Below are 25,907 nucleotides of genomic sequence, written 5' to 3'. Positions count from 1 at the left end.
ATTTCATGTTTTGTTCTATTATAGCGCCACCAAGAGGCTCAGTCCCACCATTTTTTTTATGTGTCCTCAGAGTGAGCCCATACATATGTGTGTCAATTTTGGTGAAAATATCTCAATTATAGACATGTATATGAAAAAACACGTAAAAAATGACTGACACATGACTTTGATTGGATTTTACTACCCCTTACTATCAATATTTTCACATTTGGGCATTGGCGTTTAGCTATCGGCCTATGTTTTCAAACTTCTGACGGTGGTTTCGTCTCGATCGGACTAGCGGCTTCGAAGATATCGCCAGATGTTTTTTAAGCGCTAAATCACAACGCTACACAAACCGTAAGGTGAAACCTAGCATGTTTAGTATCGTTGGACTCGGCAACGATTCAGGAGTCTAATGAGATGACTCTTGTGAAAAATAAGTCGACCACACCCAAAGTTATAAGCATTTGAAAAAAAAATGAACCACTAGGTGGCGCTGTTTCGAAACTTCTCAGGTTCTTTCAGGACATCGTGCTGATGACCCATACCGAGTTTCGTAACAATCCGTTCATGCGTTCTTAAAATACAGCATTTTAGCACAAAATTCAAAATGGCCGACAGCCAAAATGGCCTATATGGTAAAATTGGATATCAGTCGACTCGGCATGTTGGCCTAATTCTAACGAGACCAATTTGATGATTTTTGGGCAAACTATTCAGAAGCTATAAGCAAAAATAGCCATTTTTCATATCTCCGGACCAGTAGGTGGCGCTGCGCCGAAACGCAGCATGTAGCCTCAGGTCATGCTTGTGATGACATGTGCCAAGTTTGGTCTGAATCCAATAAAGCGTTGCGGAGATACAGCCTTACGTCTGTTTTCGCAAGCGTTACATAAAATTTGTTTGTGGGGTTTTTCGAAAATTGCTAAGCGAATCAACTTGAATTCCATAACTTTTTGTCGGCATGGTCTGTAGATGATCTGGTTCAATTTCCGTGAAAATTGGAGCAACGGCCTAGGAGGAGTTCGAAAAAGTAGATTTTTCGAAAAATTCAAAATGGCGAAAAAATTTCCATGACGGAAAATGACGTCATAGGGTGCAATCGAATCGTCTTGAGCTAGGGAATCAGAAGAAATGGGAATTTTGTTTCTAGCCCTTGTGGTTCAAAAGTTATTAGCATAAACATGAGTGCAAATTTGGACAGCTGGTGGCGCTAGAGGGAATGAGTTGGAGACTCCAAATTTGCTATGGTGACTGTTCAGTCTGTCCTCTATCAGTGTGCCAAATTGCACAACTTTCCCGCAAGCGGTTCTATGGGCTGCCATAGACTCCCAGAGTGGAAGAAAAAGAAGAATTATTTTTGGTACGCCAACAGATACAATAGGTGCCTACGCACATTCTGTGCTTGGCCCCTAATAATAATAATAGGAACGGGAACAGATACAATAGGTGCCTACGCACCTTCGGTGCTTGGCCCCTAAATATGAATATATTAAAATGAGAAGTTCTACAGAAAATAATTTATACATTACGATATTACAGGTTTCTTTAGCTATAACCTAGAAACATACGTAAATTTCATAACACTTTGCACGTCCCAGTTGTTAACAAGGATGTATTAGCTAGCTTTCATGAACTATATGCATTATGCAAGCAATACATTTTTTTTTTTTACAGCATGTAGCCTAGTAATATTTGAGCAAGACAATTGTACCTTGATCATTCATGTTAGTTCATAGTACATTAACTAAGGTTAACAGATCAAATAAAAATGAAAACTTAATTTAAAATGTATTAGTAAATGTTGACATTAACAAACTAACAATGGACAATACTACAAAATGTATTAACCTTAGTTAATGCTAAAAATGTTACCTTATTGTAAAGTGTTACCATTTCATATAAATCCAAAGAGTCTGTTGTGCTTAAAGATCTTAAAAGGTCAATATAAGCCTTCTCTTTAAATTATTTTTATTGCGTTTTATTAGTGACACATTTGGGTAGAGAATATATTCCAAAACTTTCTGAAAATACAGTACGAGAACAATTAACTGCACAATTACTAGAAATGTTTACCTTGGATGTTATACAATATGCAAGCACAATTTGTGGAACAAACTGTGAATCATATATATATATATATATATATATATATTGTCCTTGCATTCTTTCTTGTGGCTCAGTGACACACCTGAATGAAAGGCTAATTATGCGGGCCCCATTGTCTCCTCAGGTGTGAACTACTTATTATTCATGATGGTGTTGGATCGTTGACGCCCCTGCGCATATTGCCTTTCCAAACAAAAAGTGTCTTACAAAATTTAAATGAATGTATTGTTTTATGTGAAATGATTAGGCAGGATGATTTTCACATCATTTTGAAGATAAAACTCTAGGCGACAAAATGCATTATTCAGAAGTCTTGTGGACACATATTTAGTATGTGTTTTGTGGCCTTATTTCAGAAACTTTCGTTTTTAGTTTTTTCAATAACTATGCATAAACATTATTTTCTCAAAAATACCTTTACCATTAATATGTTTATAAGCAACTGAAAAAAGCACAAATGTCAGGGCATGTCAAAACATCTCAAGGACCCCAAAAACACCTCAGACCCCAGAGGGTTAAAGCACATGCAAATAATTACCTTTTGTCAATTGCAGTGTCCCGTGAGTGTAACTCCTCCTACTTGACATGTGATATGTGAATGTATGTCGCGTTGTTGAGACGGAGGCGCAAGAACCGCAACCCATAGAATGCAGTGTAACATGATACTATCAGGGATTAAAGTTCTCCGTCGCTACGACGGATTTCCGTTAATTGCAGCAAGTCTATGACGGATGTCCGTCAATTGCAGGGTTCCAGTCTGTCCTTAATGTCTTAAATTATCGATATATTTTTGAAATGCTATATGGAATTAGACCATATCGCATATATCGATATAGTTCAAATTTGCGCTGTGATCCTTGCTCCCCACGACCCCACTCCTCCTATTCCACTCTGCGTGCGTGTTTAGAGCATGTTATAATGTGAGAGGCGAATCATGACTACTTCAGAAAACCCAGCACAATAGGAACTACCAGGCAGTGACATAAGTGTACGCTGAAATAAAGTTTTTCACTTCAGAAAAACGGACTTTCTTGTCCTGTCAGCCGTTGTCCTGTCAGCCGTTGTCCTGTCAGCCGTTGTCCTGTCAGCCGTTATCCTGTACTCGTAGCGCACACTCAATTGCACGCGCAAATGCAGCGGGCGCACACTGTATCGCCTCACTGATCAAGTGCAAAAGAAACTACGAGCATGCAACGCCGTTACGTTGTAAATTACACGAAATAAAAGTAATGCAGGTATGATTTTCATTCTATTCACCAGGAGCAGTTTCCATGTTTCATTAACAGTTATTGTTAATATTGTGTATTCACCATGGTAACTGTCGTTTCCATATTAACCCCAAAATGCTAAAACAATTTTTCTTTGTGTTATTTTTTATATTTTTAAATGACTGTAGTGGCTCATACCAACATTGTATTAACAAAAACTATTTGTTTTATCTATAGTTTTAACTATTTGTTAAAACTATCTATTTTTGATCTTAGCACAATCAGAAAATCAGAAAACCCATTGTTATTCGTTTTTTCATTTTAGTTCAGGAAATAAATAATGGAAAAACAAGTCGTTTTTCATCTTTTTATTTTTGGTTTTAATTTGAAAAAACGATTGAACGAATGATCCATGGACGGTGACGGACCCATCATATTCCGCGATTATAGGCCTATATAAAAGTATTTAATTTGTATCCATAGGCCTACTCTGTGTAGCTGGCCCGCCATCTACTGGCTAAAAAAAATATTGGCCCGCGGCCAAAGTTACTTGCCGACCCCTGATTTACACCATTTACTTTAAACAGGTTGTTTTACTTTAAGTATATTTAAATAATAATTTGTCTGTTTAGTTTTGCTTGTTTGTTTCTTTGAAACGGTGCAGGCCATCACATGTATTTGCATGATATAAGTTACATGAACATATGAAAATGTATACTACACACGATATTACGCCAATCATGGATGAATAAATACAGTAGATAGTGAATAACATTTTCAAGGATTTATTTTCAAACGTATTATTATTACTTACAATAGTGTTCTCCTCTCATCCACCTCACGCGACCATTGATCTGTAGTGCACGCGACCCAGCTTTTCCGTGCACGCGAGTCCGTGGGAAAACAGCGTCTAGTTTAAACGTAACCCGAGAACAACGCGCGTATCTGAGGAACAGCCAGTCACAGGATTTTTGACTGTTTGTGAGGTAAAATGTTCTCAGTTTTGTTTGAATTCGTTTATATTACATCTGTGACCCCCACTGGAGATACCGCTGGGCTGCGGAACTGACATATCATGGTAGCCTACTGTTTGAATAGACTTTGCTGCACACCAGAGTGTTTTTGTGTGTAACACAATGTAGCGTCAGGTTAGAAAGCGAATGCTGATTGGTCATTTAAGTTACTGTGTCTGTCAGATGTCTGCTTCACTTCTGAGTGGCTTGTCTTACGGTGCTTGCTCTGTTCGTGTCAGTGGAAAAAAGCGGTAATACACAGTCACAAACTGTTTTGGAATATATCGGCCAAACGGAAAGATTTATCAGCCGATGCCGATATCTAAAAAATTCCAAATATCGGCCGATATATCGACCACAGCGATATATCGGTCAACCACTACTAAAGTGTGCCAAGAAAACATCCCCCACACCATTACACCACCACCACCAGCCTGCACAGTGGTAACAAGGCATGATGGATCCATGTTCTCATTCTGTTTACGCCAAATTCTGACTCTACCATCTGAATGTCTCAACAGAAATCGAGACTCATCAGACCAGGCAACATTTTTCCAGTCTTCAACTGTCCAATTTTGGTGAGCTCGTGCAAATTGTAGCCTCTTTTTCCTATTTGTAGTGGAGATGAGTGGTACCCGGTGGGGTCTTCTGCTGTTGTAGCCCATCCGCCTCAAGGTTGTGCGTGTTGTGGCTTCACAAATGCTTTGCTGCATACCTTGGTTGTAACGAGTGGTTATTTCAGTCAAAGTTGCTCTTCTATCAGTTTGAATCAGTCGGCCCATTCTCCTCTGACCTCTAGCATCAACAAGGCATTTTCGCCCACAGGACTGCCACATACTGGATGTTTTTCCCTTTTCACATCATTCTTTGTAAACCCTAGAAATGGTTGTGCGTGAAAATCCCAGTAACTGAGCAGATTGTGAAATACTCAGACCGGCCCGTCTGGCACCAACAACCATGCCACGCTCAAAATTGCTTAAATCACCTTTCTTTCCCATTCTGACATTCAGTTTGGAGTTCAGGAGATTGTCTTGACCAGGACCACACCCCTAAATGCATTGAAGCAACTGCCATGTGATTGGTTGATTAGATAATTGCATTAATGAGAGATTGAACAGGTGTTCCTAATAATCCTTTAGGTGAGTGTGTGTGTGTATGTATGTATGTATGTATGTATGTATGTATATATATATATATATATATATATATATATATATATATATAGGCAAATTATAACACGTTTACACAAAATTGAACACACACGAGTACTAAGGCTTAGCGAAATGGGGGGAGAATGGCAAGACTTTTAGTTCGTGGACTAAAAAAATCAAATGGCCAGGAATGTGTAGGCTATGTCACAGGAGACTTAAATATGGCAGTAATGGCAAAAAAAGTGCTAGGTCGCCATCAATCAGAAGCTAGTCACAATGCTGCCGTTCGTGCTCTACAGTACACATGCTCCCTGCCTGGTTTTCATAGATTAAAATAGCTTTTAAAATACCGGCAATATTAAAGCGCTTTAAAACGTCTCCCCTTAAAACGCTATTGGTCTCGACTATTTAAAAAGTTAAAGGAATATGACTTGGCCTTTGGAATTTTCAGTCAGAAGAATTTTTTTCACTTTAATCCCTGTACTATGATATTTCGTGGAGGCATTTTAATCTTTCACAATAAAACATTGTGATATCACACACCCCTAAACCAAAGTGCACTGGCACCCAGTCGTCGGCTCTGTAAGCTGGAGGTGCTCATATTTTCCGCCATGCTCTTTACCGCTTACTTCTGAGACATTGGCCATAATGTATGAATGTATGTAACAGACAACTGTTAGCTTTGTTGATAGCAAGTCAGCGATCTACAGGAACTGAGGAGGTCGCTTGACACACAGAGGGATTTGATGAAATGTTGTCATTTTAAATCCGTTTAAAACATGATTTCTTTTTTTTAGTATATAAAAGAATATCGCGAAAAACAAAAGTGAAAAAAATACAGCAATAGTTAGCTGTATCGATATTATTGCACAGCCCTATAAAATTTGCAGTTAACTAATTAGCTAACTATTTAAATAATTAGCAAAAGATGAGAAACTTTGTCTCTAAAGTTTTTGCACTATAAACTGCTTTAATTTAGAGTGAGAAATACAGGGGATGTGTCTTTATCGCATCAGATACATGTCAATTTATTCACATCTGATTGGTCCAGTTTGGGTTTGCGAATCACATACATGCAGAACTGTGGGGCCTTGTCTGTATCAACTACAATCTGTTACACCCCTATCCATGATGTAGCTACGTCACCATAGCCCCTTTCACACAGAGATTCCGGAAAATACACGGATAAAGTGACCCGGGATTTGACCCGGGTTCGTTTGATTTTGGTTCATTCACACTGCCAGTGATTTTCCTGAATCAGAGAGTGCGTTCACACACAACCCGTAAAAATCCCGTAAAGACACGTGACATCGATGTGTCTTGAAATGTCTCAGCAGCGTCTTAAGCTTGCTTATGAGCTGCGATCTCTCTTGTGCATCTCTCTTGTGCAAACCACGCCTGTGCATTTTTTTTCTCTGATTCGATCATAAACTTGCGCATTACGTACCGTTTCACAGCTGGCGAACGATCCCGGCTTCAGCGTCATCACTACGACACGGCATTATTACGGCTTTTGTTCACACAGCGCGCGTTCCGGGACTGAACATGGCAATGTTACTAGGTCCCCAACACGGCATCGATCCCGGCATAAATCCTGGGTCGAGTTTGCGTTCAATTTGAATTTCCCGGGTTCAAAGCGCTGTGTGAAAGGGGCTCATGAAACATATTTGCATAATGCCCGCATGCTGGATACTTTGGCTCACTTTAAAAAAAAAAGTCAGGAAGAGACATCGGCTTCCAAAGGCAGAGCAATTAAAGAATTAGTAGTTAAACGTTCTTTTTTTTTTTTTTTGTCTTTAACATTACAACCACATCCTTTGGTTTATAGCTCTTAAATTCCATTAATAGCAAATAGGCCAACGTGGTATATCTTTCTGGCTTCAGAAATTATCTGAAATATATCCCTGTTTTTCTCAGTATCATCAGCAGGAAGAGAAAGATAGCAGCATCTCCAGTATCCAGATGTGTGTCTATGAAGAGTAAAAGATACAAGATTCACCCCACTGATCTCTGTAATGAAGCCGTGCCCTTTGACCCTATGTGAGTATATTCATGTCCACTTAAAAATTTATTCATTAACCTTACTTCATTTAATGTAGGAACATTTTTAAACTCAATTTAATATACATTGGGTCAACACAATTTAGTTGGATTACATCAACTTTATTAGGTTTGTCAAACTAAATCTTACATCATTCAACGTTATTTAATTAATGTACTTAAGTATATTTAATTCATTTGAATTTGTTGATGCTATTTAATTGAATCAGTTTACGGTAACACTTTACAATAAGGTTCATTAGTTAACATTAGTTAATGTATTAACATGTTACTGTGTTAGTTAATAAAAATAAAGCTGTTCATTGTTTGTTCATGTTAGTGCACAGTACAAGATTTTAATAAAATATTAGTAAATGTTGAAATTAACATTAACAAAGATGAATAAATGCTGTATAAGTGCAGTTCATTATTAATTCATGCTTACAGGCTTTTGTGAATCTTATTGTAAAGTGTTACCCAATTTACTTTTATTTAATTGTCTTAGTTTGGTCCAACTTATATTGTTTTTATTAATTTAGTAATGTTTAATTAATTGACTTATATTGGTCTAATTTAAAGACCTTGTATAATTGTAATGAAATTGACATTTTTAGGAATTATGTAATGTTTATTACTTGAGAATCAAAAATACAGAACAAAAACAGAAAGAGCGAACTATGGTAAAAAAGAAAAGAAAAAAGTGGCCTGTTGCATGAAGCTAGCTGAACATACTCTGAGTTTCAGAGTAGGTTTAGAGTTGACAATCCAGAGAAATCCAACCTGGTGTAGATCAGGTTCAGCGGTTTCACAAAGCTCATTATAAACGTTTTCTGTCAACTCAGGTTTGATCCAGATCCTCTGAAGCGCGCGCACCTGAAAGTGTGACAAGTGCGGCAAACAGCCAATCACACTGAACATGTAGAGCGCCAGTTTGATTCACTTCTCGCAAGAGAGACAACGCAATTCACTTCTCTTCTGAAGATTAAGAGATCATTTTTAAAATTATCATGAAATTAAAAGCGTTTACTAGACAGGAATAAACACTTCTGCTGCAGAGACAGTTTGAGAAGCAGCTGAAAGAAAATATCTGACTATATCAATGCATGATGTGAATCAAAGAAATATGCCTAATAATCAGCCTATAGGTTCACAAAGAGCTCAAATAAATACACATAAGCATTATATATGAATACATATATTATATTAATTTAAAAGAAAAGTTAAATATTACTTGTCAATTAATATAATAATTATATGAATTAAAAGTAATTATATTTCATACAATATAAATGTAGTCTAATAAATAATTAGCAAAAGATGAGCAATTTTGTCTAAAGTTTTTTCACAATAAATAGCTTTAATTTGGAGCGAGAGATACTGGGGAAGTGGCTTTATTGTAGGGATGCACCGATACCAGTATTGGTATCGGGCCCGATACTGAGCTCATGTACTCGTAAAAATTCTCTGATACCACCAACAACCGATACCAGGCAGCGTGTGTACAGTGTTTGTGTCCAGACAAAGAAACACTGACAACAGAGAGTATAATGGGGATAAAAAACAAGGCTGTCTATGAAGTAAATTTATCTTATTAGTGGACTGTTAAACGAAATATAGTAACACCTACATAGCTGTGGTGCGCAAGCTGATAAGAGAAAAACGCGCTGTGGATTGGCGCGAGCTGTTCGAACCGACGTCAGTGGAAAGTTTGTAGTTCAGTCGGATGTCAATGGCAAAGAAAGCAAAACGAGGCATGTAGCTTATTTTATATATTTATAATAAGCTACATAGAGAGAGAGAGAGAGAGAGAGTGAGAGAGCACTTCTGTTGAATGCTCTTGATTGCTGGTCGTTCACTCAGCACATGTTATTTGGATTAAAACTAAATCGTATATTTAAGTAAAACATGAACTGTCACCTGATTTATGTTAACAAGTGGTTCCCTATATTATTACAGGACGTTTGCAGGTCAAGAAGTTCCATGAACGCAAACATCCAAAACGCGCGCCTAGAAAATCAGTGTCTTTAGTCACTGCTCTTGACTAAATAGGCTACCTTTTGTAACTTTCAAAACCATCTATATTTAATGTATACAGTAATGAATGTGCAGTGAATAATTTTTTATAATTTTTTTTACATTTGATTGATTACTGTACTTTTTGTTGTAGTATCAAAATTGGAATTAATAATTTATATTTCACTGGTGTCTAAACATTTGAATCACTGACCCAATCCTCAGCACTGAGCCCTTCTGGAGCTGCTCTAAATATGTGCTGTGCTATTAAATTAAAGATAAAATATGATAGAGCAATAGAATTAACAGTGAAAGTAACAAAAGCTCATACAATGCATTTTAGCAGGCTTAATTAAGCATGAAAATAGGAAATATATATTTGGTGAACAAATTAAGCCAACTAATATGATTTATATTCTTTTGGTTTCTATACCAAAATTACAAATGCAGTGAAAATAACGTAATCGGTGAGTACCAAAAATGAAAGTATCCGACTCGTTCTGGAAAAAGTGGTATCGGTGCGTCCCTACTTTTTTGCATCAGATACATGTCACTTTATTCACAGCTGATTGGTCCAGTTTGAGTTTGAGAGCTCTAACCCAGAATAAAACCTGCTTCGGAGCAGGATAGCCGTGTAGCGTAACTCCTGTTTCACACATACTCCGACATATACTTTTTTCCGTACCTATGCTAAAATGTTATAGCGTTCACACTGCACGCGGATGTGGTTCGGCAATGTGTTCCAGGAGCGGTGCGTCTGCAGCAATCATTTCCACACGAGTCTATTATTGCTGTGCTGCACGCGCTGAATTAAAGTGACAGCGCATCGGTTCATGGTCAAAATGAACACAGCAGGGCTCTCTAGTCTCACGCATTCACCGTGAGACGCACGCATTTCAATCAGTTCACACGCTCACACGCCACACCTTGAGTTTCTCTATTCAATTAAAGGGATACTCCACTTTAAAATGAAAATTCTGTCATCATTTACTCACCCTCATGTTGTTTCAAACCTGTATGCATTTCTTTCTTCTGCTGAACAGAAAGGGAGATATTTAGAAGAATGTCAGTAACCAGACAGTTTTTGGTACCATTGACTTCCATAGTATATATTTTTTCCTACTATGGAAGTCAATGGTACCAAAAACTGTCTGGTATTGTTTGCACCTTCAAACCTATTTCGAATAGGTTCAAACAACCCTGGAGGAATGTCTTGTAGTCCCTACTGGCCGTTTGCTGTAGTCCATAGAAATTGATTTCTTTAAAAGCAAATATCTCCCTTTGTATTGAATTTTGAGCGTTGTAACTTTGCAGATGTTGTTTATGCTCAAACAGCAACATTACACACTAGCTAAAGTTAAAAAAGTGAAATCACATTCAACCACCCCTTTAAATACCATCTTTCAATATTAAAGATATTTAAATATTTTCTCTATTTTGATAAAAGTCTTTTCTGTTTGTCTCTCAATGTCTTTTCAGTGGGCAGGGATCTGACCAGATCAGAGATGTGTCCTGTCAGACCAGCACATCCTCCTCCTGTCAGAAACACATCAGTCATCATGACACAGAAGCAGCCCTGCAGCTTGATTCTCACCAACCAGTGCATAATGATCTTCAGAGAGTCAAAGACTGGCACAAAACCAGCATGAAGAAGAAGTATGAGAGGGTATTTGAGGGAATCAAACTACAAGAGAATCAGACCCTCCTGAACAGGATTTACACACAGCTGTACATCATAGAGGGAGAGAGTGAAGGAGTGAATGAAGAGCATGAGGTGCTACAGATGGAGAAAAGTTACAAGACACTCCAAGACACTCCCATCAACTGCAATGACATATTTGATCCTTCACCTGAACCAGGATATGAGGAGATGAAAAGAGAGAAGAAAGACAAAATCAAGACTGTTCTTACTAAAGGCATCGCTGGAATCGGAAAAACCGTCTCTGTGCAGAAGTTCATTCTAGACTGGGCCGAGGGAAAAGCCAATCAGGATGTAGATTTCATGTTTGTGCTTCCATTTAGAGAGCTGAACTTGATTAAAGATCATCAGTACAGTCTTCACAGACTTCTGTTGGACTTTCATCCTGAACTTCAAGATCTGGACTCAAAGATTTATGATGAATGTACAGTTGTGTTCATCTTTGATGGTCTGGATGAAAGCAGAATTACACTGATGTGTTCAGTCATTGAGAAAGTTTCTGATGTGACTGAGTCTTCATCAGTGGGTGTATTGATGTCAAACCTCATGAAAGGAGATCTGCTTCCCTCTGCTCTCATCTGGATCACCACCAGACCAGCAGCAGCCAATCAGATCCCCTCTAACTACATCAACCGTGTGACAGAAATTCAGGGATTCAATGACCCTCAGAAGGAGGAATATTTCAGGAAGAGAATCAGTGATGAGCATCAAGCCAACAGAATCATCTCACACATCAGAAAAGCAAGAAGCCTCCACATCATGTGTCACATACCTGTCTTCTGCTGGATCTCAGCCACTGTGCTTCAAAACATCCTGAAACAAGATCTCAGTGCAGAAATCCCTCAAACTCTGACTGAAATGTACATACACTTTCTCCTCATTCAAACACGTATAAGGAACCAGAAGTATGAAGAGGGAGATCCAGAGAAACTCCTGCAGTCCAACAGAGATGTGATTGTGAAACTTGCTGAACTGGCTTTCAATCAGTTGATGAAGGGCAATGTGATGTTCTATGAGGAGGACCTGAGGGAGAGCGGCATAGATGTCACTGACGCCTCAGTGTATTCTGGGATTTGCACTGAGATCTTTAGGGAGGAATCTGTGATTTATCACAGAAATGTTTACAGCTTTGTACATTTGAGCTTTCAAGAGTTTTTTGCAGCACTGTATGTGTTTTTCTGCTATTTGCACAAGAACAGTGAAGTTCTGAAAATGTTACTGACAGGAAAGTCCAGAACTCAGTGTGAGAATATTCCTCTGGACGAGCTCCTGAAGGAAGTAATGAATAAAGCCTTGAAGAGTGAAAATGGACACCTGGATCTTTTCCTTCGATTCCTTCATGGCGTCTCACTGGAGTCCAATCAGAGAGTCTTACAGGATCTGCTGATTCACACAGAGAACAACCCAGAGAGCACCAAGAAAATAATCCAAAACCTCAAACGAGGTCAAAAAAACAATGTCAGTCCTGAAAGATGGATGAATCTGTCACACTGCTTGATTGAGATGAAGGATAGCTCTGTTGTTAAAGAAATGCTGGCATTTTTAAACTCTGAAACAAAAATAAAAAGTCTTTCTCTTGCACAATGCTCAACATTGGCAAACATGATCCTGATGTCAGAGGAGGTGATGGATGAGTTAGACTTCATGAAGAACATCAAATCAAAAGAGGGGAAATGGAGACTGCTACCTGCTGTGAGGAACTGCAGAAAAGCTTTGTAAGTGTGTAGATCTAAGAATATTACAAAATGTAATATGTAAACATAATGTTTTTCTGGATTTGTGTTTTTGCAGCAAATCTTGTTTTATTTTTCAACCAAATTAATACTTTTAGTTTTATGAAATAGATTTTACTTTGATTTGATCTAAAATCAATTTGTACTAAAAAACTAACCTCCCTTAAAGTTATCACAGATTTCACGTGGGAAATGTTCAAAAACCACGATTCTCATGTGAAAACTGATTCACAGGTTTTTTGCACATGTGAAATTCATGGGTTTTTTGTATGAAGAAAAATAAACAGTTGTATAATGAACAAGAAAAATTATTTTAATAACATTAAACATGTTTATAATCTATTGTGTTTAATTGATCTTTATCAATTGATCTTTATTTTATTTGCTTGACTTGTCTGCAGTAAAGAGTAGAGAGTGAATGGTCACCCATTTCTTTCTGGTGAAGTTGTTTAATCAAGGAATTCTTGCAACCTTATGGAATCACCAGCATGCCTTTTAAGCAGAGTTCTCCTTTTTCAGATTAACAGACTGTAAACTCACTGTTCAGCACTACGAAATTTTGGCTTCAGTTCTACAATCATCAAACTCCCCCCTAAGAGAGCTGGACCTGAGTAACAATGACCTTCAAAATTCAGGAGTGAATATGCTCTGTAAGGGACTGGAGAGTCCAAACTGTCAACTCAACATATTGAGGTTTGGCTTTCACATTGATTCAGTCAATATTAAAGCACAACTAGAAAAAAAATTTTGTTCAGACAAACTTTAAGTTGGCTTTAGAAAGCCGGACCAGAGAGTTTGAAGAAGTTTAAAGTAGTTAGAAGTTTAAAGTAGTTAGAAGTTTTAATAGTTTTAATTTTGATTGATAGATAAAGTTAGAAAGAAAGAAAGAAAAAAGAAAGATTAGTTAGAAAGAAAGAAAGAAAGATAGAAAAAAGAAAGATTAGGTAGAAAAAGAAAAGAAAGAAAGAGGAAAAAGAAAGTTAGATTAGTTAGAAAGAAAGAAAGAAAGATTAGTTAGAAAGAAAGAAAGAAAGATTAGTTAGTTAGAAAGAAAGATTAGTTAGAAAGACAAAGAAAAAAGATTAGTTAGAAAGAGAAAGAAAGATTGATTAGTTAGAAAGAACTATCTATTACATAGATAGATAGAAAAAGTTTGAAGATAGATAGATAGATAGATTAGTTAGAAAGAAAGAAAAGTTAGGAAGACAGAAAGAAAGACAGACAGATTATTAAGAAAGAAATATTAGTTAGAAAGATTAGTTAGAAAGAAAGAAAGAAAGAAAGAAAGAAAGATTAGTTAGAAAGAAAGATAGAAAAAGAAAGAAAGAAAGAAAGAAAGAATGATAAAAGAGAAAGATTAGGTAGAAAGAGAAAGAAAGAAAGATTAGTAAGAAAAAAGAAAGAAAGAAAGAAAGAAAGAAAGAAAAAAGAAAGATTAGGTAGAAAGAAAGAAAGAAAGAAAGAAAGAAAGAAAGAAAGAAAAAAGAAAGAATAGTTAGAAAGAAAGCAAGATTAGGTAGAAAGAAAGATTAGTTAGAAAGAAAGAAAGATTAGTTAGAAAGAAAGATAGAAAAAGAAAGAAAGAAAGAATGATAAAAGAGAAAGATTAGGTAGAAAGAGAAAGAAAGAAAGAAAGATTAGTAAGAAAAAAGAAAGAAAGTTTAGTTAGAAAGAAAGAAAGTTTAGTAAGAAAGAAAGAAAAAAGAAAGAAAGATTAGGTAGAAAGAAAGAAAGAAAGAGAAAGAAAGAAAGAAAGAAAGAAAGAAAAAGAAAGATTAGTTAGAAAGAAAGATAGAAAAATTAGGGAGAAAAAGAAAGAAAGAAAGAAAAAAGAAAGAATAGTTAGAAAGAAAGCAAGATTAGGTAGAAAGAAAGATTAGTTAGAAAAAAGAAAAATTTGAAAGAAAGAAAGAATGAAAAAAGAAAGAAATATTAGGTAGAAAGAAAGAAAGATTACTTAAAAAGAAAGAAAGATGGAAAGAAAGATTAGTTAGAAAGAAAGAAAGAAAGAAAGAGAAAAAAGAAAAAGAAAGTTAGATTAGTTAGAAAAAGAAAGAAAGAAAGAAAGATTAGTTAGGAAAAAAGAAAGATTAGTTAGAAAGAAAGAAAGAAAGATTAGGTAAGAAAGAAAAAAAGATTAAAGATTAGTTAGAAAGAAAGAAAGAATGAAAGAAAGAGATTAGGAAAAAATAAAGAAAGATTAGGGAGAAAGAAAGAAAGAAAGAGATTAGGAAAAAATAAAGAAAGAAAGAAAAAATAAAGAATAGTTAGAAAGAAAGAAAGAAAGAAAGAAAGATTAGTTAGAAGAAAGAAGAAAAGAAAGAAAGAAAAAAAATAGATTAGTTAGAAGAAAGAAGAAAAGAAAGAAAGAAAAAAAATTAAGTTAGATTAGTTAGAAAGAAAGATTAGTTAGAAAGAAAGATAGATTAGAAAGAAAGTAGTAATAAAGAAAGATTAGTTAAAAAGAAAGATTAGTTAGAAAATAGAAAGATTAGTTAGAGAGAAAAAAAATGATTTGTTAGAAAGAAAGAAAGATAGATAGATAGATAGATAGATAGATAGATAGATAGATAGATAGATAGATTAGTAGGAAAAGAAATTGAAAGAACCATAGATTAATTAGAAAGAAAGATTAGTTAGAAATAAAGAAATAAAGATTAGTTAGAAAGACAGAAAGATTAGTCAGAAAGAAAGATAGATTAGAAAGAAAGTAGTAATAAAGAAAGATTAGTTAAAAAGAAAGATTAGTTAGAAAATAGAAAGATTAGTTAGAGAAAAAAAAATGATTTGTTAGAAAGAAAGAAAGATAGATAGATAGATAGATAGATTAGTAGGAAAAGAAATTGAAAGAACCATAGATTAATTAGAAAGAAAGATTAGTTAGAAATAAAGAAATAAAGATTAGTTAGAAAGACAGAAAGATTAGTCAGAAAGAAAGAAAGAAAGATTAGTTAGTAAGAAAGAAAAAAAGATTAGTTAGAAAGAAAGATAGATTAGAAAGAAAGAAAGATAGATTAGTTAGAAAGAGAAAGAAAAAAGGGATTAGTTAGTAAGAATGAAATAAAGATATATAGATAGATTAGTTAGAAAGGAAATAAAGATTAGATAGATAGATAGATAGATAGAAAGATTAGTTAGAAAGAAAGAGATAGTTAGATTAGTCAGAAAGAAAGATATATTAGTTAAAAAGAAAGAAAGAAAGATTAGTTAGAAAGATAGATTAGTTAGAAAGAAAGATAGATAGATTGATTAGTTAGAAAGAAAGATAGATTAGTTAAAAAGAAAGAAAGATTACTTAGAAACAAAAATAGATAGATTAGTTAAAAAGAAAGAAAGATAGATTATGTAGAAAGAAACAAAGATAGATTAGTTAGAAAGAAAGATAGATCAGTTAAAAAGAAAGAATGATTGATTAGTTTGAAAGAAAGAAAGATTGATCAGTTATATAGAAAGAAAAATAGATTAGTTAGAATGAAAGATGGATTAGTTAGAAAGAAAGATAGATTAGTTAGAAAGAAAGAAAGATTAGTTAGAAAGAAAGAAAAGTTAGAAAGAAAGAAAGAAGTTACAAAGAAAAGATGATAGATAGATAGTAGTTTGAAGATATATATATATATATATATATATAGATAGATAGATAGAAAAAGTTTGAAGATAGATAGATAGATAGATAGATAGATAGATAGATAGATAGATAGATAGAAAAAGTTTGAAGATTGATACGTTTATTAGTCCATGGAATGATAGTTTAATTGAGTTTAGGGCTTCAGGGAGTTTAGATTTGAGTTTTTGGCTTGTACACTAATGGGCCACCGTAGTCTTGGCTCAATTTGAACAGCCCGCAATGAAAGTCTATGGGATTTTTATGATTTTTAATATAAATTTTTAAGAAAACTGAAAGTCAAATCAGTCTGAAAAGATATAGCATACCGAGTCAGAACAGTCTGAAGGTCTGACCCGAGTTTGGAGTATGTAGAGTTAAAGCTCTAGGAGGAGTTAGAATTGTAAATTTAGTCTCAGAAGAATAATAATAACTAGAATGTACATTTCCTGAAGAAAATGTGAAGTGGTGCTTGCAGTGGCAAAATTCGCCACTGGGCAGATGCTAACACAATTAACATGTTGTGATACCATGATATACCACGTTTTAGCATTATTTACCACGATTTACCATGTTTCTAAGATGATTTACTACGATTGACCACATTCCAGCATGATTTACTATGATTAACATGTTGTTAAAATGATGCTAGCATGATTAGCATGTTGTTAACATGATTAGCATGTTGGTAGCATGATGCTAGCATGATTAGCATGTTGGTAGCATGATGCTAGCATGATTAGCATGTTGCTAGCATGCTTTTAACAAGATGTTAGCATGATTAACATTTTGCTAGCATGTTTTTAGCTAGATGCTAACATGATTAGCATGTTGCTAGCATTATGCTAGCTTGATTAACATGTTGTTAACATGATGCTAGCTTGAATAGCATTTTGCTAGCATGATGCTAGCGTAATTAGCATATGGGTAGCATGATGCTAGCATGATTAGCATGTTGTTAGCATGATGCTAGCTTGATTAGCATGATGTTAGCATGATGCTAGCTTGATTAGCATGTTGGTAGCTTGATGCTAACATGATTAGCATGTTGTTAGCATGTTTTTAGCTAGATGCTAACATGATTAGCATGTTGCTAACATTATGCTAGCTTGATTAGCATGTTGCTAGCATTATGCTAGCTTGATTAACATGTTGTTAACATGATGCTAGCTTGAATAGCATTTTGCTAGCATGATGCTAGCTTAATTAGCATATTGGTAGCATGATGCTAGCATGATTAGCATGTTGCTAGTATTATGCTAGCTTGATTAGCATGTTGCTAGCATTATGCTAGCTTGATTAGAAAGAAAGATTAGTTTGAAAGAAAGAAAGAACGAGAAAGAAAGATTAGCTAGAAAGAAAGAAAGAAAAAAGAAAGATTAGTTAGAAAGAAAGAAAGAGAAAGAAAGATTAGTTAGAAAGAAAGAGAGAAAGAAAGAAAAAAGAAAGAAAGGATAGACAGAAAGAAAGAAAAATAGATAGAAATAAGAAGGAAAGAGTAGGTAGAAAGGAAGAAAGAAAGAATGAAAGAAAAAAAGAAAGAAAGAAAGAGAAAGAAAGAAAGAAAAAGATTAGGTAGAAAGAAAGAAAGAAAGAAAGATTAGATAGAAAGAAAGAATGAAAGTAAAGAAAGAACAATTAGTTAGAAAGAAAGAAAGAAAGAAAGAATGGTGGATTAGTTAGTTAGAAAGAAAGAAAGATGGATTAGTTCAAAAGAAAGAAAGATAGGTTAGTTAGCAAGAAATATAGATGGATTAGTTAAAAAGAAAGAAAGAAAGAAAGAAAGAAAGATTAGGTAGAAAGAAAGATTAGGTAGAAAGAAAGAATGAAAGAATAGAAAGAACAATTAGTTAGAAAGAAAGAAAGAAAGAAAGAAAGAAAGAAAGAGAAAGAAAGAAAGAAAGAAAGAGAAAGAAAGAAAGAAAGGTGGATTAGTTAGTTAGAAAGAAAGAAAGATGGATTAGTTCAAAAGAAAGAAAGATAGGTTAGTTAGCAAGAAATATAGATGGATTAGTTAAAAAGAAAGAAAGAAAGAAAGAAAGAAAGATTGATCAGTTAGAATGAAAGAAAGAAAGACTAATTAGTTAGAAAGAAAGATAGATTAGTAAGAGAGAAAGAAAAAATATTGATTAGTTAGAAAGAAAGAAAGAGAGAAAGAAAGAAAGAAAAACAGAAAGATGGATTAGTTAGAAAGAAAGATAGATTAGTTAGAAAGAAAGATAGATTAGATAGAAGGATAAATAGATAGATTAGTTAGAAAGAAAGATGGATTGGTTAGAAAGAAAGAAAGAGAAAGAAAGAAAGAAAGAAAGAAAGAAAGAAAGAAAGAAAGAAAGAAAGAAAGAAAGAGAATGAAAGAAAGAATGAATGAAAGAAAAAGAAAGAAAGATAGAAAGAGAAAGAAAGAAAAAGAAAGATTAGTTTGAAAGAAAGAAAGAAAGAAAGAAGGATTAGTTTAAAAGAAAGGATTAGTTTAAAAGAAAGAAAGATAGATAGGAAGAAAGAAAGAAAGAGAAAGAAAGATTAGTTTGAAAGAAAGAAAAGAGAAAGAAAGAAAGAAAGAAAGAAAGAAAGAAAAAAGAAAGATTAGTTAGAAAGAAAGAAAAAAGAAAGATTAGTTAGAAAGAAAGAGAGAAAGAAAGAAAGGATAGACAGAAATAAAGAAAAATAGATAGAAATAAGAAGGAAAGAGTAGGTAGAAAGGAAGAAAGAAAGAAAGAATGAAAGAAAGAAAGAAAGATTAGGAAGAAAGAAAGAAAGAAAGAAAGAAAGAAAGAAAAAGATTAGGAAGAAAGAAAGAAAGAAAGAAAGAAAGAAAGAAAGATGGATTAGTTCAAAAGAAAGAAAGATAGGTTAGTTAGCAAGAAATATAGATGGATTAGTTAGAAAGAAAGAAAGAAAGAAAGATTGATTAGTTAGAATGAAAGAAAGAAAGACTAATTAGTTAGAAAGAAAGATAGATTAGTAAGAGAGAAAGAAAAAAGATTGATTAGTTAGTTAGTTAGAAAGAAAGAAAGAGAAAGAAAGATTAGTTAGAAAGAAAGATAGATTAGTAAGAGAGAAAGAAAAAAGATTGATTAGTTAGAAAGAAAGAAAAAAAAGAAAGATTAGTTAGAAAGAAAGAAAGAGAAAGAAAGATTAGTTAGAAAGAAAGAGAAAGAAAGAAAAAAGAAAGATTAGTTAGAAAGAAAGAAAAAAGAAAGATTAGTTAGAAAGAAAGAGAGAAAGAAAGAAAAAAGAAGAGAGAAAGAAAAAAGATTGATTAGTTAGAAAGAAAGAAAGAAAAAAGAAAGATTAGTTAGAAAGAAAGAAAGAGAAAGAAAGATTAGTTAGAAAGAAAGAGAAAGAAAGAAAAAAAAGATTAGTTAGAAAGAAAGAAAAAAGAAAGATTAGTTAGAAAGAAAGAGAGAAAGAAAGAAAAAAGAAAGAAAGGATAGACAGAAATAAAGAAAAATAGATAGAAATAAGAAGGAAAGAGTAGGTAGAAAGGAAGAAAGAAAGAATGAAAGAAAAAAAGAAAGAAAGAAAGAGAAGGAAAGAAAGAAAGAAAAAGATTAGGTAGAAAGAAAGAAAGAAAGAAAGAAAGAAAGAAAGAAAGAAAGAAAGATTAGGTAGAAAGAAAGAATGAAAGAAAAGAAAGAAAGAAAGAAAGAAAGAAAGAAAGAAAGAATGGTGGATTAGTTAGTTAGAAAGAAAGAAAGATGGATTAGTTCAAAAGAAAGAAAGATAGGTTAGTTAGCAAGAAATATAGATGGATTAGTTAAAAAGAAAGAAAGAAAGAAAGAAAGAAAGAAAGAAAGAAAGAAAGATTAGGTAGAAAGAAAGATTAGGTAGAAAGAAAGAATGAAAGAAAAGAAAGAACAATTAGTTAGAAAGAAAGAAAGAAAGAAAGAAAAGAAAGAAAGGTGGATTAGTTAGTTAGAGAGAAAGAAAGATGGATTAGTTCAAAAGAAAGAAAGATAGGTTAGTTAGCAAGAAATATAGATGATTAGTTAAAAAGAAAGAAAGAAAGAAAGAAAGAAAGAAAGATTGATCAGTTAGAATGAAAGAAAGAAAGACTAATTAGTTAGAAAGAAAGATAGATTAGTAAGAGAGAAAGAAAAAATATTGATTAGTTAGAAAGAAAGAAAGAGAGAAAGAAAAACAGAAAGATGGATTAGTTAGAAAGAAAGATAGATTAGATAGAAGGATAAATAGATAGATTAGTTAGAAAGAAAGAAAGATGGATTGGTTAGAAAGAAAGAAAGAGAAAGATAGAAAGAAAGAAAGAGAAAGAAAGAGAAAGAAAGAAAAAGAAAGATTAGTTTGAAAGAAAGAAAGAAAGAAAGAAAGAAGGATTAGTTTAAAAGAAAGGATTAGTTTAAAAGAAAGAAAGATAGATAGGAAGAAAGAAAGAAAGAAAGAAAGAGAAAGAAAGAAAGAAAGAAAGAAAGAAAGAGAAAGAAAGATTAGTTTGAAAGAAAGAAAGAAAGAGAAAGAAAGATTAGCTAGAAAGAAAGAAAGAAAGAAAGAAAGAAAGAAAAAAGAAAGATTAGTTAGAAAGAAAGAAAAAAGAAAGATTAGTTAGAAAGAAAGAGAAAAAGAAAGAAAGGATAGACAGAAATAAAGAAAAATAGATAGAAATAAGAAGGAAAGAGTAGGTAGAAAGGAAGAAAGGAAGAAAGAAAGAAAGAAAGAAAGAAAGAAAGAAAGAAAGATTAGGAAGAAAGAAAGAAAGAAAGAAAGAAAGAAAGAAAGAAAGAAAGAAAGAAAGAAAGAAAAAGATTAGGTAGAAAGAAAGAAAGAAAGAAAGATGGATTAGTTCAAAAGAAAGAAAGATAGGTTAGTTAGCAAGAAATATAGATGGATTAGTTAGAAAGAAAGAAAGATTGATTAGTTAGAATGAAAGAAAGAAAGACTAATTAGTTAGAAAGAAAGATAGATTAGTAAGAGAGAAAGAAAAAAGATTGATTAGTTAGAAAGAAAGAAAGAAAGAGAAAGAAAGAAAGAAAAAAGAAAGATGGATTAGTTAGAAAGAAAGATAGATAGATAGATAGATAGATAGATAGATAGATAGATAGATAGATAGATAGATAGATAGATTAGTTAGAAAGAAAGATAGATTAGATAGAAGGATAAATAGATAGATTAGTTAGAAAGAAAGAAAGATGGATTGGTTAGAAAGAGAAAGAAAGAAAGAAAGAAAGAGAAAGGCAAGGCAAGGCAAGTTTATTTATATAGCACATTTCATACACAATGGCAATTCAAAGTGCTTTACATAGAAGAAATTAAAATAATGAAAAGAAATAAGAATAATTAAAACAGAAAGAAAGAAAGAAAAAGAAAAAAAGAAAGATGGATTATTTAGAAAGAAAGATAGATTAGTTAGAAAGAAAGATAGATTAGATAGAAGGATAAATAGATAGATTAGTTAGAAAGAAAGAAAGATGGATTGGTTAGAAAGAAAGAAAGAAAGAAAGAAAGAAAGAAAGAAAGAAAGAAAGAAAGAAAGAAAGAAAGAACGAAAGAAAGATAAGTTTGAAAGAAAGAAATATTAGTTAGAAAGAAAGAAAAATAAATAAATTTTGATAGAAAGAAAGATTAGTTAGAAAGAAAGAAGAAAGATTAGTTAGAAAAAAGAAAGATTAGTTAGAAAGAAAAAAGAAAGAAAGATTAGTTAGAAAGAAAGAATTTTGATAAAGATCGTTTACAAAGAAAGAAAAAAGAAAAAATTTATAGAAAGCTTAGTTAGAAAAAATCTAATTTCGATAGAAAGAAAGATTAGTTAGAAGGAAAGAAAGGAAAGAAAGATTAGTTAGAAAGAAAGAAAGATAGATTAGTTAGAAAGAAAGAAAATTGGTAGAAAGTTTTGATAGAAAGAAAAAAAGGAAAAAATTATAGAAATAAAGATTAGTTAGAAAGAAAAAAGTAAGAAAGAAGAAAGAAAGATTAGATTGAAAGAAAGAAAAAGGAAATAAAAATTAGTTAGAAATAAAGATTAGTTAGAAAGAAAGATTAGTTAGAAAAAAGAAAGATTAGTTAGAAAGAAAAAAGAAAGAAAGATTAGTTAGAAAGAAAGAACATTTTGATAAAGATTATTTACAAAGAAAGAAAAAAAGAAAAAAATGATAGAAAGATTAGTTAGAAAAAATCAAATTTCGATAGAAAGAAAGATTAGTTAGAATGAAAGAAAGGAAAGAAAGATTGGTGGATTAGTTAGTTAGAAAGAAAGAAAGATGGATTAGTTCAAAAGAAAGAAAGAAAGATAGATTAGTTAGCAAGAAATATAGATGGATTAGTTAAAAAGAAAGAAAGAAAGAAAGAAAGAAAGAAAGATTGATTAGTTAGAATGAAAGAAAGACTAATTAGTTAGAAAGATGGATAGATTAGTAAGAGAGAAAGAAAAAATATTGATTAGTTAGAAAGAAAGAAAGAAAGAAAGAAAGAAAGAAAGAAAGATGGATTAGTTAGAAAGAAAGATAGATTAGATAGAAGGATAAATAGATAGATTAGTTAGAAAGAAAGAAAGATGGATTGGTTAGAAAGAAAGAAAGAAAGAAAGAAAGAAAGAAAGAAAGAAAAAGAGAAAGAAAGAAAGAAAGAAAGAAAGAAAGAAAGAAAGAAAGAAAGAAAGAAAGAAAGAAAGAAAAGTTTGAAAGAAAGAAAAATAAATACATTTTGATAGAAAGAAAGATTAGTTAGAAAGAAAGAAATATTAGTTAGAAAAAAGAAAGATTAGTTAGAAAGAAAAAAGAAAGAAAGATTAGTTAGAAAGAAAGAAAATTTTGATAAAGATTATTTACAAAGAAAGAAAAAAGAAAAAATGATAGAAAGATTAGTTAGAAAAAATCAAATGTCGATAGAAAGATTAGTTAGAAGGAAAGAAAGGAAAGAAAGATTAGTTAGAAAGAAAGAAAGATAGATTAGTTAGAAAGAAAATTGGTAGAAAGTTTTGATAGAAAGAAAAAAAGGAAAAAAATGATAGAAATAAAGATTAGTTAGAAAGAAAAACGTAAGAAAGTCTTTCAAACTAATCTATCTTTCTTTCAAACTAAGCTTTCTTTCTTTCTAACTAATATATCTTTCTAACTAATCCATCTTTCTTTCTTTCTAACTAATCTATCTTTCTTTCTAACTAACTAAACATCTTTCTTTAAAAAATAATCTATCTTTCTAACTAATCCATCCATCCATCTTTCTTTCTATCTATCAAATTTTTCTTTCTTTCTAACTTTTCTTTCTAACTAATATTTTTTCTTTTCCTTCTAATCTTTCTTTCTAACTAATCTCTCTTTCCTTTCTATAGTGTTGTTTTTGGCGGCCTGTTTTCATTTTAGTTTTAGTCTAGTCTTTGTGTCAAGCTGTCGTTTTAGTTTTTATTAGTTTTAGTCACGTTCATACTCTTTTTAGTCTAGTCAAGTTTTAGTCGACGAAAACTGATGACATTTTTGTCTAGTTTTAGTCAATTAAAATTGTATTTTAGTCTCTTTTTAGTAATGCAATTCTATTTAACCCAGTCAATATAGAATTTCAAACAAGGTTATCTTATTATATTTAGTATATTTAGGGCTGTGACGGTGGCAGTTTTTTTTTTACCACCGCGGTAATGGACCAACTACCGGCGGTGGTTGGGGGGTTATTTAAAAAAAAAAAAAAAAAAAAAAAAAAACTCCCCACACAAAGACGCGTGATATAGCCTACCACTCTGCGCTTTGAGAGGGATGTGGGACACGAGCAGGAGAGAGACCATCGATCTCTTTATGATATCTTCGTGTTTTCTACTTGATGTAAATGGTCTGAAGAGCGAATTTTATCCTCCACAAGGGCGAAATATTTAGGCTATGTTTGAGATTGCGCTGCCAGAGAAAGTGAAACTAAAAATCACCCGCGCGTGTGAAACGCGCTTTATAACTAAACTTGACGCGCCTTACCATGTCTAATAACAAGCACAAACTGTGTTAAAAAGAATTTGACATGCAAGTACAAATGTATCTATCTGTCCTACAGCGTTGTTCTACTTTACCACAGTAAAGAATACGAATATAATAGGCCTAATTAAAAGCGAACCAATGAAGAAACGTTTATAATCCCTTTAGAAAATGGGTGAGACGTGAGTGAAGATTTGGGAAAAGAAACAAGAGATTCCATGCAGGGATGAGTCACGAATTTTGGATATTCGATTAGTTTATTTAATTATAGAATATCGAATAGGTTGTGCGATTATTCTCTAAAATAAAATCTCCATGTTCTGGTGCTGATGCGGTGACGCGTTCATGTAACCGGAGGATGACGCTGCCAATAACATAGCCTAGAGCTGTCACAAAGAACCGGCAAAAGTAATGATTATGAATGTGTCAAATATATCAATGAGACATTTTAATAGAATAACTAATGGAGTAATATTGTTAAATTCGCTGATAATCGGGTGACCAGATCGCAAACCAGAATTTAAAGCCGACAAAGCTATTGGGTTCACGCACAACTCTCTCATTCGTCGTGACGTTATAACATTTTGTCTCGTCTCGTTTTGGTCAACGAAAATGAAGAGACATTTTAGCATAGTTTTTATTTTGTAAACCACATTTAGTCTCGTTCTTATTCGTCAACGATATTGCATTATACATGTATTTTAGTCATCGTCACATGACCAGCATTTACGTCTCGTCTCGTCTCGTTTTCGTCAGGTGATAACGGTTCGTTGACGACAATATTTCGTCATAATTTTCGTTGACGAAAGCAACACTACCTTTCTAACTAATTTTTCTTTCTTTTTTCATTCTTTCTAACTTATCTTTCTTTCTTTATTTCTTTCTTTCAATCTTTCTTTCTTTCTTTCTAACTAATCTTTATTTCCTTTTTTGTTTCTATCTAATCTTTCTTCTTTCTCACGTTTTTCTTTCTAACTAATCTTTATTTCTATATTTTTTTTCCTTTTTTTCTTTCTATCAAAACTTTCTACCAATTTTCTTTCTTTCTAACTAATCTATCTTTCTTTCTTTCTAACTAATCTTTCTTTCCTTTCTTTCCTTCTAACTAATCTTTCTTTCTATCGAAATTTGATTTTTTCTAACTAATCTTTCTATCAATTTTTTCTTTCAAAGAAAGAAAAATTTGATAGATAGAAAGAAAGATGGATGGATGGATTAGTTAGAAAGATAGATTATTTTTTAAAGAAAGATGTTTAGTTAGTTAGAAAGAAAGATAGATAGATTAGTTAGAAAGAAAGAAAGAGATTGGTTAGAAAGAAAGAAAGATGGATTAGTTAGAAATATAGATTAGTTAGAAAGATAGATTAGTTAGAAAGAAAGAAAGCTTAGTTTGAAAGAAAGATAGATTAGTTTGAAAGAAAGATAGATTAGTTTGAAAGAGATAGATAGAT

The 25,907-nt window shown here is 32.8% G+C and overlaps 1 protein-coding gene and 1 long non-coding RNA gene across 2 annotated transcripts in view; both read left to right on the top strand.

The window, feature by feature from the left end:
• LOC309499923 (uncharacterized protein) overlaps window positions 1-25,907 on the top strand; it is a 389,370-nt gene that overhangs the window by 26,309 nt on the left and 337,154 nt on the right. Inside the window, exons 3-5 of the mRNA XM_082171466.1 lie at window positions 7,381-7,503; window positions 10,996-12,930; window positions 13,468-13,700. Of these exons, the coding sequence (XP_082027592.1) occupies window positions 7,381-7,503; window positions 10,996-12,930; window positions 13,468-13,700 (2,291 nt within the window). The remainder of the gene's footprint in view (window positions 1-7,380; window positions 7,504-10,995; window positions 12,931-13,467; window positions 13,701-25,907) is intronic.
• On the top strand, window positions 17,950-21,701 carry LOC309512680. The gene is made up of 4 exons (XR_014211135.1): window positions 17,950-18,361; window positions 20,190-20,362; window positions 21,283-21,502; window positions 21,676-21,701. It is a non-coding gene; the product is annotated as an uncharacterized lncRNA (long non-coding RNA).

The sequence above is a fragment of the Leuciscus leuciscus genome (assembly GCF_965113295.1).
Source record: "Leuciscus leuciscus genome assembly, chromosome: 1".
NCBI classification, from domain to species: domain Eukaryota; kingdom Metazoa; phylum Chordata; class Actinopteri; order Cypriniformes; family Leuciscidae; genus Leuciscus; species Leuciscus leuciscus.
This window is presented reverse-complemented; position numbering and strand designations above follow the sequence as displayed.